The 13,993-nt window shown below is 43.0% G+C and overlaps 2 protein-coding genes and 1 long non-coding RNA gene across 3 annotated transcripts in view; 1 reads left to right on the top strand and 2 right to left on the bottom strand.

Moving 5' to 3' along the window:
- The window catches only part of LOC118223450, a 79,500-nt gene extending 76,585 nt beyond the window's left edge, over positions 1–2,915 (top strand). Inside the window, exons 3-5 of the long non-coding RNA XR_004764444.1 lie at positions 656–721; positions 1,075–2,047; positions 2,373–2,915. This is a non-coding gene — a long non-coding RNA (uncharacterized LOC118223450). The remainder of the gene's footprint in view (positions 1–655; positions 722–1,074; positions 2,048–2,372) is intronic.
- On the bottom strand, positions 951–6,009 carry LOC118223446 (sodium/hydrogen exchanger 2-like). The gene is made up of 7 exons (XM_035409998.1): positions 5,931–6,009; positions 4,510–4,973; positions 4,055–4,305; positions 2,401–2,618; positions 1,793–1,989; positions 1,315–1,404; positions 951–1,133 (listed from the first exon to the last, which is right to left on the bottom strand). Exons 1-7 carry the CDS (start codon positions 5,953–5,955, stop codon positions 1,059–1,061), a joined length of 1,320 nt encoding a protein of 439 aa, XP_035265889.1. The 5' UTR covers positions 5,956–6,009; the 3' UTR covers positions 951–1,058.
- A 2,103-nt stretch (positions 6,010–8,112) lies between these two features.
- Positions 8,113–10,493, bottom strand: si:dkey-237j10.2 (protein CXorf21 homolog). Its single transcript, XM_035410000.1, has 3 exons — positions 10,338–10,493; positions 9,724–9,885; positions 8,113–9,585 (listed from the first exon to the last, which is right to left on the bottom strand). The coding sequence occupies exons 2-3, from the start codon at positions 9,869–9,871 to the stop codon at positions 8,906–8,908; spliced, it is 828 nt and encodes a 275-aa protein (XP_035265891.1). The 5' UTR covers positions 9,872–9,885; positions 10,338–10,493; the 3' UTR covers positions 8,113–8,905.
- Positions 10,494–13,993: the final 3,500 nt, after the last annotated feature.

Raw genomic sequence — 13,993 nt, 5'->3', positions numbered from 1 at the left:
TGATGTTCATGTAATTGTTACAGGCTGCAGTAAGGATAGAGGAAATAAGAGCTGAGGCACTGCACACCTACATTTAAGCTACTTTTAACCAATTGGAAATGGCCAATGCATCCTTGGGTACCACACTTTGGCACAACCGATTGTACTGATATAATGCTTTGCTTTTGATGTTACTGTGAAACAGTGAAATTGCTACCCCTGGTGGAGGTTTACAACATTACATTCTGACACAAAGTGATATGACATTTTGTTTTGACAAATAGTTCGTGTGTGCCTGTGTGTGCATGTATGTGTGTGCGTGCGTGCGTGCATGTGTGCGTGCGTGCGTGTGTGTGTGTGAACCAAGTGAAACCAATAGTAGGCTACTCACGTGATATATATTTGCATGCGTGTTATACTTTATGAAATGGACGTTAAGGTATGTCAAAATGTGCTGTACGCTTTCTTAATACTGTTGCAAATTGCAGAAGCATAAAGCCCAGATAATCTTGTGTAACTCTGAAGGCACCGTGCATGTTGAAACACTAGCATGTGTAAAAGCAATCTATGTGTGTAAATGTGTGTGTGCACTTGCACCATCCTAAGTAGCTCACGCAGTCCGAGTCCTCTCTATCCTCCCATGATCCTCCTCTCTCGTCTGCTCCCTGCGTTCCAGCTCCTGGTGCAGCAGCACAATACTGGACTTGGGCTGAGTGTCCTCTCTGATCAGAAACCTCCTCAGGTACTTTCTGTTAAACTGTTCAAACCTCCGCACACAAACAGGAAATGGTTAAATGGCACACACCATCACATGTATACTTCATATCTTAAAATAATTTCTTATTTGTATCTATGTACTGCATAGCATATAACTGCATACATACTATATTTTCTCTGTTATTATACTATATACTGTACAGCACACATATTTACCACTGATGGATTCTATTTTTGTATTCATGCATGAAACATTAAGTATATGTGTCTTACAGGACTTTGAAATCTATATACTGTCCTATACAATGGTGGGGTTATAAATCATATGTTTTACAACAACACCTTTGCTTTAAACATGAGTCTTACTTGTCTTTCCAGTAGTGCTGGCCCCAGTACCCAACAATATCCTCAATACCAGACAGCAGATGATCCAAAAGCTATGAAACAGCACACAAACCACAGAGTTTTTTTTTTTTTTTTCCTACAATGGGCATGGCAAAAAGACAAGTGCTTATTCCCAAATTACAGTGTACAGCACTGAGTTCTGTGACTCAGAGCTCTAGAGCTCAGTGAACTGGAGGCTCCAGTAATACCCTGCCACCTGCCTGTTTAACTCACCCGACTGTGTATCTCTTCACTGACTGTAGTGGGCGCCCTCTTCCTGCGCTTCACTTCCAGCAACTCCACCAGTGGCTTAATGGTCATGCCCTAAATCCCAGAAACGTAGCACAGTGTGCACATAGACTGTTAATCAGAAGTCAGACTATGTACTACACCTTGCTCCTGGTTTAGCCTAAGGTGTTCTAGGCAGCCCAGAACCAAAGGCTAGGAACCTTTGCTTGAGGTTCAATGATGGTAGACATTTCTGCAACCATTTTGTAAGGTACCAATTGTTCAATTTTGTGAAGTTGAAAATATTAAGAGTTCAATATCTTGCAACTGTAGATGGTCTTTTGAACCCATTACAGTCTCACAAGTGTTCAGACTACAATGTGTAAGAACAGCTGTGCAGAAGACCAGGAGACAGGTGTCTAGGGTGTGTGCGCACAATGGTGTACCAGGAACTTGGCTGTGAGTGAACTATTGTCTGCTTTACCTGCACAAAGACTGTGAAGAGGATGACCACAATAGTAGTGGTGATGAAGAGTCTCTTCTTAGGGAAGTCATCGATCAAGAAGACCAGAGAAAAACATATTGCCCCTCTCAGGCCACCGTAGGCGATGATGAACTGGTCCCGAAAGGTGACAGGGTTTCGCCGCAGTTTGTTCATCACGGCCGTCAGGAGCAGCACACCTGAGACCGGACAGCAGAGGGCGCTGTTGTGAATATATGCCAGTGTGAATTCTTCAAGGTGCTCATTATGTTACATTACATTACCTAACACTTTTTACATTGCATGTACATTGCACTCATTTTATACAGCTTGATATATACTGAAGCAATGCAGGTTAACTACCTTGCTCAAGGGTACAACGACGGTGTCCTACCCAGGAATCGATCCCATGACCTTTCTGTTAAGCCCAGTTCCTTAAACACTATGCTACACTGCCACCCATTCATGTTATGTACACAAATTAGTGGGTTTGTGTGTGGGTGCTCATGTGCCTGTGTGATTTGTGTGTTCCTATATTTACAGATGTTATATTTCCTATAAACAGAATTCTCCCCCCATCCAGGGCCTCTGTGGTAATACAGTTTACCCACCCAGGGCCCTCCAGAAGAGGCACAGGAAGAGTGTGGCAGAGACAAAGGGCCAGCTCCACATGTGTACATCCTGGATGGTGGACACGCCCAGGAAGATGAAGATCAGAGTCTCGCTGACACTGCTCCACATCTTCAGGAAGTATTTTATGGTGGTGTTGGACTCCTGGGATACGTTGGCCTCCACATACTGCTTCATACTAACAGCACAGGTCACAATCCTAAGACCAGGGGAGGACATTCAGGCGTTTGGATTTTTACTGATAACTTTTCATCTGAGACTTTCTTAGTTGTTTTAAAATAAATAAAACAATTCAGTACTTGTTCTATTATAGAAATGTAAATAAAATAGCAGGTTCTATTATTAATTATGTATTTAAGCTTTGGCCATGTTACCTTCAGACCACCAAAACATTGCAGGTGTGGTTTAGTGCAGGGCATTTATTTATTTATTTATTTATTTATTTTCAGTGACGCAGAATTGGCGATTGTGTTGGCCAGGGTACGGGAGGGTTCAGTCGGTTAGGGGTCTCTCTAGTGACCCCCACTGGTTAATCAGGCTGCACGTCAAAGCCGCATGTGAAAGCTCTTTGGCTCCATCCTATGAGAGTACAATGGAGTCGGAGGAGGTAGTCCGCGATGTGAAAAGAAGCATACTGGCGACACAGAGTATCATGGAGGAGAACCGCGGATGTCTACACTCTTCCAAATGGGCAGTGGTGTTTGCGCATGATCAGAGCTGTGGTTCCAGATAGTTGGCCAATCCAAATTTGGCTGGGAATTGCACATCCCCCGCCCAACGTTGGGTGCCAAATTTATCAACAAAAAAAGGAAACTATCAAATGATCTGCGACAATCAACAGTCAATTAGCTGCCAATATTCTCTATCTGCCACAATTTTTCAATGGGCTAACAAGTATCTATCCAATCACAGCAACATGCTATCACTCTTAAAGTGGAAAAATGCCATTTTAGTGGAAAACCCCTTCATCTCTTCAGAAAACTTGTTAGACTGAGAAAAGACTGAACGATTATGACATTTAGTGGAGCCAACAGCAGAGCCCTGGAAGCAGCTCACAATTCATAACTGAGAATCACACCAGTGGTCCCTGCCCATACCTTTGGCTAGAGTCTTGTTTTACACGCTGCTGAAGACAAGATGTTTTCGGTCCTTGGCGAGAAAGCTGTGAATTTGCCATTGTTATTTCTGCTACATGTTTTGTTTAATTTCTTCTGTGATGTGTTATTTTTTTATTTAAAAAAAAAAAATGTTTGAATAATGATGTACTCTTAAGCTACAAGTAGTTGACAAGTGGTGGTTATGGTAGTAGTTCATCCAAATATAAGTAGTCCTACAGGCTTGTGTGCACTTTTTGTAGTGGGACTTGAGGTTACACAAAGCAGGTTAAATGAGCAGGAAATCCCCTGCTGTAGTATACACATACAATAAAACATGCAGACGTAGCAAACCTCAGCTCTAAGCGAGTGCGTCAGTACTGTCTGAGTCACCATTCTAAGCTGCCATTGGATCATGAGCGGAGGTCTATTAACCCTAGTCTTCGAAGAATTTGATCACAGCGTGGTGAGTGGCCATATCTTTGAGTAGTGTCCAAAACTGAAAACTTCCTCCCCTGCCCCGACCCCAGCAAAAACTCACGCCATGATCCCAGACAGGTGCAGCATCTCGGAGGTGAGGTATGAGAGGTAGCTGTACAGGAAGACAAAGAGGGGCGCGATCACTTGGGCCCGGGCTGTGAAACGGGTGGTGAGGGCAGCCACCATGCCGAAGAACAGCCCCACGCAGAGGCCCCCCAGCCCCACCACCACAAACTGGCAACCCCCCGCCAGCACATCCAGCCCTGACACTGAGGGCATCTGCAGGAAGGACTCAAACAGCTTGTACAGGACCTACAGGCGAAAGAGAAGCCTTTTTGAGAAAGGTACCTAACATGGCCAAAAGCCATGCAAGATATGCAAGATTTAATGAGCTGAGTAAGGTGAACCTGACAAATGGGAAATAAAGACCTTCACAGTAAGGAAAACACTATGAAAGGACTACACCAGTGCAGCACAACACCACACTGTCATACCCTCTCTACCATCTGCGCTCACCACGGTAACAGCATCGTTGAGCAGCGACTCCCCAAACACCAGGATGTGCAGCTGCTCGTTGACGTGGATCTTCTCGAAGACGGAGAGGACGGCGACGGGGTCCACGGCCGCGATGAGGCTGCCGAAAAGCAGGCAGTGCAGCAGGGACACCTCCCCCAGCCCCCAGGGCCCAAGCCGGCACACCCCGTACAGGGACGCGCCGATGCCCAGCACGTTCCACAGCGTGCCCAGCACCGCGTACCACAGGATGGTGCCCAGGTTCTCGAAGAAGAGCCGCCCGGGCAGGAAGTAGCCCGCGTCCAGCACAATGGGGGGCAGGAGGTACAGGAAGAAGGCGTCCGCGCTCAGGACCGGCGGCGCAGCGTGGCGGACGCCGTAGATGACCCCGCCCACCAGCAGGCCCACCATGATGAGCAGGCAGCTCTCCGGGACCACAGCAGGGATACGCCCAGACCAGTGGAATCCTGGGAGATGTAGGATAGAGGTACGGACAGGGGGGAGAGACAGGGGACTCATCAGTGAGATATTTAGAGCAGGATCTCCAGGAGAACCACAACCACACACATTATTAACAATAATACGTTTACTTAACAGTGAGGGAGGCCTCATTTCATGGGCCCTAGTTTTGGTGAATGGTGATACGTTTCTGCTGTGGAGGGCAGACTCTTTGGATAGGTTGACCCTAGGTTGAAAAAATTATTCACAGCTTGTTACAGCTTGTTGCACCTTAAACCTCATCATCAGTTATTAGTATTAGAGGTCAAAGGCATTCATCTGTATATTCTAGACTATGTGCCTGCATGCCCTTTTATTACTTTTCACTGGTTGAGTGAATTGTTAAATATGAGAATTAAGAATAGGCAATGTATGTACTACTTCAGCAGTGTGCATCTCAGAAACCAGTTTAATGCTGTTTAATTAGAAAATCAGTTGATAATTATTTTCAGCCGTTTTCATATTTAATGCAGTACACAGCTTGACATTCTTTTAAAACAGCACCAGGTACCAGCTGGGTTTTAACTGTAGTGAGGTGTCCCAAGCACAGAGGCCAGGAAGCTCTACCATAAGAAGAATTTGAGCAGACAACCCACTTTGACCAGAACACAACCCCTGTTTCTCTCAGCATAAAATTCTATACTACACACACTATGACCACAAAAAACCAATGGTTTATATAATTATATGACCGTTACTGTATTGCAAGTGTCTTAGAAGCTGAACACATTATTCAACACTCTCAATAATCAACCCTTACAGTACTGCAACAGCACAATGACTAAAAAGTCATCCATATATATAAACATGTTTCTTTATACCATGGCAAACAATATCAGCTGTAACTGAGAGACAGGGTCACTGATTTTGAAAATTGTACATTTTTTAAATTTATTTTTTTGGCATATGAATAAAGAGTGTCTCACCCAGTTTAGCCAGTGAAGCCAACATGATCCACAGTCCAATCTCAAATGGGGCCTGCACATGGTGGTAGTCCACACTGAAGATCCTCAGGCTGGTGGGAGCTGGGTGGGCTTCAGGGGGTGTTAGCTGGCTGTTACTGCAGTTTCCGGGCAACAGGGAGGGGTTCTGTGAGAGGGAGAGGGCAGAGGGGACCCCCAGGCAGAGGCAGACCAGGGCAAGGGGAGTCCGGAGCGGACGCATGGTTGTCCAGTGCCAGGAGAAGAGGGGAGATAAGGGGGTTGGCATGTGTCCTCCTCGCTCTGCTGGGCTTCTTGCACCCTGCCGGTCACGCCCGACCACACGGCCTGGAGCTGATGGGGCACTGATGCACTAATGCGCACAGGAATCGCTGAGCAAGCAGGGGAGCCGACCAGCACTAATGGGCTCTTATAGACCAGCGGCTCCATTCACAAAGCAGGACGCAAACACAATGACCCTGGACTCGACCCTGCGGTCAGACCTATTATATTTTGTTAAACCGTTAGCATGCTGGTTATGATGACTTTTGGAATCTTGCTGGTAGACATGCGCATGTTTTTTTTTGCTGCCCCTGTGAAAGCTTGCAATCAAGATTACCGATCTCAATATGTTTCCTATAAATCAACAATGTAAGTATGCTAACATAGTGCATAGCGCGAGTCATAGTGCTAGTTTACACATCCTGGAGCGATTGGGCGAATGGCCCGTTCATCACTATATGAGATAAAGTGGAGAGCCTGAAATGCTGATTAGATTGAACCAATCACAAGTGAGGATACCTGACCTCTGAACCCTAGTTATAATTAGCAGAGCAGGAAGCAGTTTTGGAAGGTGGTAGATGCTGTTGTGCTTCCTGATTCTACCATACTGTAAATGTAGCACCATTGTGCCATGTTAACCATTTGCAAAAACCATTTGCATCCAGTACAGAAAACAAAGTAAGGGTTTTAGGTTGAACTGCTAAAATGCTTCTGTGTCTTAAATGCCAGTTGAGGTTCTGGGGATTTTCATTCACAACTGAAAACATGTCACATTGACTATTAGAAGGGACCTGACTATATTCAAACCTTTGGTCTGTGACAACAGGAATGAGCCTACTGCTTAATGCATTCTGTTTTAATATACTGTGAACATTATTACTTCAGCTCAAAACTTGCTCCTTTTGCATTGCTAATTAAATTAAAAGGATTGTGCTTTGAGCTTAAGTTATACTAGCTAAACACTGACACAGAATACATCTGATTTTAAGATTAACAATCACTGATACCAAATGAGAGTATTGACTTTGAAACACACAGGTGCATTTGCATTTAACATTTTGGGTATTTGACTAAATGCAGGTAGACATAGACAGCTAGCTTTCTAGCCATCATTTTCAGAATTAGAGACAGGGCGACACTTGGCATGTAAACTCACTGGTTGTTTTAAAATAGCTGGTCGATATGTGGTGTACTGATATTTAAACTCAGAGGTTATTCCAAAATATCTGTGAAGAGGACCAGATGAAAGGTTATGTATTGATTTGTATCTTCTCAGAGGCTGCAGGATTAGCTCACTTGCTAGCTTTCTAGAGAGACTCCAGAGTTAGCTAGCTACATACTACTACATACTACTAGACCTCTTGTGGGCTGTACATTCATTTCCTTTATAGAGTTGCTGTAATAAAGTGTTACAAGCTTAATAGCTGTGCCCTGACAGATTGCAGCATCATGCAGGTGATTATTCCTTTATGCATATTTTAGTATTCACTGAAAAGTGTGTGTGTGTGTGTGTGTGTGTGTGTGTGTGTTGAGGGGCTAATATAAAATAAGAATTTATATTTAAAATAAATTTGTTAAAAATATGTCTTTCTTTTAAAATAGTAACCTGCAAGAATTTTACTGGTGTCTAAGAAGATAATTTTCAAATACTCGTTTGCCCTTGGTCTGGTACTAAGACAAAATACAACAACAGGTGGGAGACATTTGGTAAAATACACTTCTCTGTTCCCTTGGCAGGGATTGCAGGCCATCTCAGTAATGTGCTTAACAAGGAAATTTTTGTGCATTTTCTTAATTTCATGGTCTGGATGGCAGTTGAGAACTTCTTCATTCACCTACAGCGCAAATGTCAGTGATATGTGGAATAAATGTGTGGAACATAATGGAACATAACTGGAAGCATATGTAAAAGCATGCATATTTATTTTACAGAACAAACAAGGTAGTCATCAGAAGTCTTGAAATAATTCAAAGTAACTCAAGTTTGTGAAATGCAATCAAGTAAAAACAAAGACAGAGGAACTTGTGTTGTTTCACTTCTTCTGGCTTATTTTGTTTCAGTTTCCTCTGCCTTCACACTTCTCACTGTGTGTGTGTGTGTGTGTGTGTCTGGGTGTGTGTGTCTGTATGTGTGTGTGTGTGTGTGTGTGTGTGCGTGTGCATGCGTGTGTGATGGTGTGCATGTGTGTGTGTGTGTGTGTTCACGCGCGCGTGTCTGTGTGTATTATGATTTTTAGCTGCACAATAAGAGATGGCACCCGATGTTTATACAGAATTTATATATAGTATGTCTGATGGTGCTGAGACCAAAGCAGGTCATACAGTCACCCTTTTAAGCTTTTCGATTTACATCAACCTTCCCACGCGTGTGTGTTGCAACAACAAGGAACTGAAACCGGCTTTTCTTACTGACTGCATACGCGGCAGTGCTGTCCTGTTGGTAATGACCACTGCTGTGGCTAGTGCGCAATCCCTTTAGAGGCTGGTGCCTGCAAGGGTTTGGGTCTTCACCTCAGAGCAGAGCATAACTCGCCACAACATTAACCCTCATGGCTGACTGGAACAGAATCCTTCTGTGGGGGTGGTTTTCCAACCTACAGTTCAGAAGACAATTCATGATGGTATGGTCAGAGAGAGGTTCAAAATGGACACTGTTGATGAAGGTTGTGATGGCCGCCCGCTGCACCCAGACAGAGGCCCTACAGGGGCTTGGAGATGCGCAGGACAGGGGAGCTGAAGTGTGAGCTGGTGGCACCCGTGCAGGTGCGTATGGAGCTCAGGTAGTTGGTTACGACGTTGCGGGCGACGCTGACTTCCAGTCCTTGCTCCATGGACAGCTGCCGGCTGAGCTGGTCCACGGAGGGCAGCACCACGCTCGGCAGCAGGGCGGGGTTGACGGGGAAGCCAGAGCGGGCCAGGCTGTCCTGCAGGTGCTGGCGGTACACCTCCAGAAGCTTGCTCTCCAGGTAGCAGTTGAGCATGGAGTTTGACAGGGGCTCCCTCTTGTCCAGGGTGATGCTGCTGTCCATCTCCAGGTAGCCGTCGTCTGAGACAGCCTGCAGCCCCAGAGGGGCAGGCCCGGGCTGCGGGGGCTGCGGGGGCTGCGGGGGCTCAGGGTCCCCCAGGTCCTGGGAGTGCAGCGGGCCCCCACACAGCACGTACTGCGGCGAGAGTCTCTCCGAGTCCCTGTCCACCATGTGGTCCCCCCTCAGCTGCAGGTCAGGGTAGTCTTTGCAGAAGCTGGTGCAGTGCCAGGACCGGTACAGCTCCAAGCTCATGAGCCGGTCAGCCGGGTCACTGGGCATCAGCACGGACGGACTGGGTTGAGGTGGCCTGATCTGTTCCAGGCCCTGCTCTAAGCCTGGCACCTTCTCCATTTCTGTTGGCCAGAGATTATTTATATAATTAGTTACTAATTCTAATTAATTCTCATGAATGAGACAGGTGTAGTGCATTAGATGTTATTGCAGTTTGCGCCCCCCCCCCCCCCCCCCCCCCCCCACACACACACTTTTACCTTTTATCACTTTAAGGCTGATTGAGCCCAACTTGGTTTTCTGATTGGGATTCCTACACAGTGGGCTCCTGCTTTGGGGACTGGCAGGAGCTGAGTCTTTGCTTTGCTCCCTGTATGGGAGCATGGTTATGAAGCCTTCACCCAGCATGCCTGCACCAGCAACTTAAAGGAGAGAAAGATCAAACACAAGTCAGTTTGAACTGAATCAACCAAGCATGCACAATATAAAACAATATAATCCGTCTGTGCTATGTACTGTACTAAAGGAAACTCAAGAGTCTGAAGGGCATCATATACTGGAATCAGACTGAACTAAATCAACCACTCATCTGTACTGGATGGATCTGGAAAGATCTAAACAACACAAATCTACACCAGTTAAAAATAAATGAAAATACCAAACAATTTTCTGCTTTATACTATTTTCCCATGTCTGCAAAATCCAGTTCTCACAACTTTAAAGCAATCATTGAACAGAATAGAAAGTTAATTCACAAGAGTACCTCAAAACAAGTGGATTGAGAGAAAAAAGAAAGAACATTTATCCAAAACACAGTTGACTGTTGGAGTTGAAATACATTTAAATCAAGAAACCATTTGATTAAAAGTCTTACCGGAGCCAAGACCAGGCCAATGGCGAGCACTATGACAGAATGAGGAGATGCTGTATAGCACTTGTTACTTTTTATAACCTGACGCCTGCGTGTGGACTGAGGACTGCGGAAGCGTTGTGTGCTTTTGCGCAGAGAACAGGAACTGAGTACTATATCAAGCCTCTCATGCCTTTTTCTTTTTTAGAAAAAGGAAGTGATGGCAAGAGAAAAACTCTTTACAACATTTCTAAAATCCCCCCCCCCCCCCACCTTCCCCGCTTTTTTGCCATTACTTTGCGATTTGAAAAGAAAGAAATGAAATAAGCGAAGGAAAATGTTGGTTGCAACACTGTTTTTTCCATGGTGGCGGTGACCATCTTCCGTGTGAGGATGCCAACGATCTTCGCCCACTTGTGAAAGGGCTGTTCCACAACTGTACTTTTCACAATACCTTCCTTAACAAAATCTGGTGTTTGTCAACATTTATAAGCCACGGTGGACAAATTTCTCCGTGTTTTTTTTTTTTTTTTTTCTCATTTGAATTGATGCATCCACAAAGCATTGAATATATAGTACATAGAGACACAGGAATCAAGCAGATGGAGTTTTACACAACTAAGCAGTGTGCAGTGATGCACTATAGACTAAATTTGAGAGAAAAGTACAGGATCTTGCCAGGTTCTGTTGTCTGCTATGAATGTTTGGATTGACAGACTGAGAAAGCCGGCTTGGAAATGGGATCATCAAACCAAGGTTAACTCCCTTATTCCTCCGTTAAGCGGACTAGGTCACATCAAACTAAGAACTCAATTTGATGTACCATCTGAAAGACAATCTTTCAACCAAGTTCATGTCCCTGCATAAAACAACACCATACCAAAATCCAGAACAGTAATATCCACCTGAATATGATTCAAAATTTCAAACCTGTCTCAGTCTTTTTTTCCCTCTAAGGAGCATCTGCCTACATCATCAGCAACTTTATAGAATTCTATAAGATCTTTTGTACTGTTATAGTCTCTGTGTAGTGTTAGAAACAATTAAGTAAACATGAACAGACTGCCTCAAATCAGGCTTTTTTAGATTCTGAAATGTCTCAAAACTACCTCAAAATCTATCAAAACTACCGAAACACAATTACTCTTTGAGAATCAGGGATGGGTGACCTTTTGTGAGTAGCTAAAATAAAATGTGAAGTTCTTCAAACCTAATGTTTATCATATCTAGGGCATATTGTTGTGCTTTTAAAATGTTACGTTGCACACCATGAGTTTTTGACATTAAGGTGTTCTACATCTGAGATTCTCTACTTAAGCTTATAATTAATCAAAAGGTTTCTCATATGGGTTGTACATTATGCTGTCATTAAACTAATACATAGCGGAACATTAATCTTATAAAAGCAGCAGTACAACACATCTTCCGTTTTCAACTGCACCTTTTCATCTTTTAAAATGAATGCATTCAGACTGCCAAAACATTCAAAACCTTCTTGAAATTGCCTTCAACTTTTACTGAAGAGGAACCGCAAAACCTGCACAGCATATGATGTGGAATATTGCATGTGATACTTAAGGAAGTCGTGAAAACTTTTAGCAAAAACTTTTCAGCTATTGTTTTCCAAATTGCTGTGTCACTTCAATGTTCTCCAAAGATGGTGGGTAGTTTTTATTTCAGTTGTGTGAATGTTCAGATACACTGCGTGCATTGACCCTTCGTGACATGCTTGATGCTTGGGTGAAAATATGGGGGTCAGATAACATATGCACTCATTCCTCGGTCCTACTTGCTTGCTCAAATTCAGAATTGGGGCTTTTATAAACAAAATAGTATAAACATTTCTTATGGTTTTAAAGTTACTTGAATCAATTTAGGAAACATTAGTTAGCATTGCTTTGGAACACAGGTTGTTTAATGTATGTGAGCCAAGACATTGTTTTTGGTAACCTGGCCCAATTTTGATATCAATACTTTTCATGGCAGGCCTAGATTTTTGCAAGTTTGAATTAATGACTTTCAGACAGTGCTTTGTATGTATGAGTAACTTGCCATTTTTGTGCTTTGAATTTTATTTTATTTTTTTCAGATTACATTTTGTCTAAAGAGCTGAAAGCATTCAGTGTGAGAAAGATGTATGAACAGAAGAAATAAGGAAGGGGGCAAATACTTTCACATGACACTGTAACTACGGAACTTGTGACAAAAATAGAGACTCAATTCTGATTATTGAATAGTTTGAATTAGTTTTTTTTTTTTTTTTTTTTGGCGGTCCATAAAGTTTTGAAGGACACACACATTCCTGGCCAGACAGAGTTCCACTAGATATGTACTATACAGGATACACCATGCCAAGATGGCTTCAGTTGCTGTTAATAACAGTCTGACAAATGTATAAATAGTTCTAATATTACTTAAGAGTCAATGAAAATGAACGCTGGATATGGAGAGTATGGTTCTGTCTTTGATTTTGTCCTTAGATATCATTACTATCTGCCACTTTTCACCAGGATGCTGCTGTTCCACAATGCCTAAGGTGAGCAAAATGTTGAATGGCTCACCGAGTCTGGTCACAATGAAAGGGAATATGCAACATTTTTCAAAACAATTGGTTATTTCCTGTTTTATTTTATGTCAATCATTAATACCATTGTTACACCAAAAACATACATACTGGATACAGGCTTGCTTGAAAAGTGACTGCAAAACGTAGAGCCTGCATTATTAAAATCCAAGGCTATCATCAATAAATCAATCAATCAGTCAATCTACCTACTGTATCTATCAGATGTTCAAAGCAACTCACAAGACTAATAGGCTGGGCTAAATTTTCTCACAGACCAACATATCACAACGGAAACAGAAAACAGGTGCAGAGGTCAGAATAACACTGAACAGGAATCAATAATAATTACTGTTGCTGTTGTTGTGCTGATGTTACTGACAACAGCAACATCAATAATAAATAATAACAAAAACAATAAGGACAACAACAATACGTAATCTTTTGTTTTGCTTTAAAACTGACTTTTGGGTTGTTCATGAACTTTTGGCCATTAATTCACATGGAATCTTCATGTTGTGACACCATAATGACAATCATAGCTTTTGTGACACCACATAAATCTTTCTATTTAAGTGTAGCACTATCAATGCATACACCACTATTTTAACTGGATACAATTTGTGACATTTTCTAGTGGTATTTTACCTTTGGATTGTATTTGATTCTATCACAATGGCGAGCTGCTTGAACTTTCTGAAACGATGCCGGAAACCTGCAGACTAGGGTTTGCAATGTGTATTTCTTAAATACATTTCTAATTAAATTTTGGCTGTTCAAATATGAAATGCTAGCAAGCCTAGATTCTTTCAAATTTTGTTGACCAGTAGGTCAAGTTTACGTGTGACTGAATTTCATGTTGTGACATCATAGTGACATTTCTAAGACCTTGCTAACAGCTTGTGAGCTTCCTATTTAATCAAGAGCATTTATATTTCAGTCATCATCATGCTTGTGCGTTCAGCCTTTGGATCTCATTTAATATTTAATAAGCTGCGAAATTCAAATAAAAGCCACGTCACTCTTACTTGGCCTATTTAGAGGATATAATAATTATTTCTCATGAGTCCCATGGTGTGGTTTATGTGGTGGACTCAAGCGATGTCCAGCAAATGCA

This window comes from Anguilla anguilla, chromosome 3 (genome assembly GCF_013347855.1).
Source record: "Anguilla anguilla isolate fAngAng1 chromosome 3, fAngAng1.pri, whole genome shotgun sequence".
In the NCBI taxonomy this organism is placed as follows: domain Eukaryota; kingdom Metazoa; phylum Chordata; class Actinopteri; order Anguilliformes; family Anguillidae; genus Anguilla; species Anguilla anguilla.
This window is presented reverse-complemented; position numbering and strand designations above follow the sequence as displayed.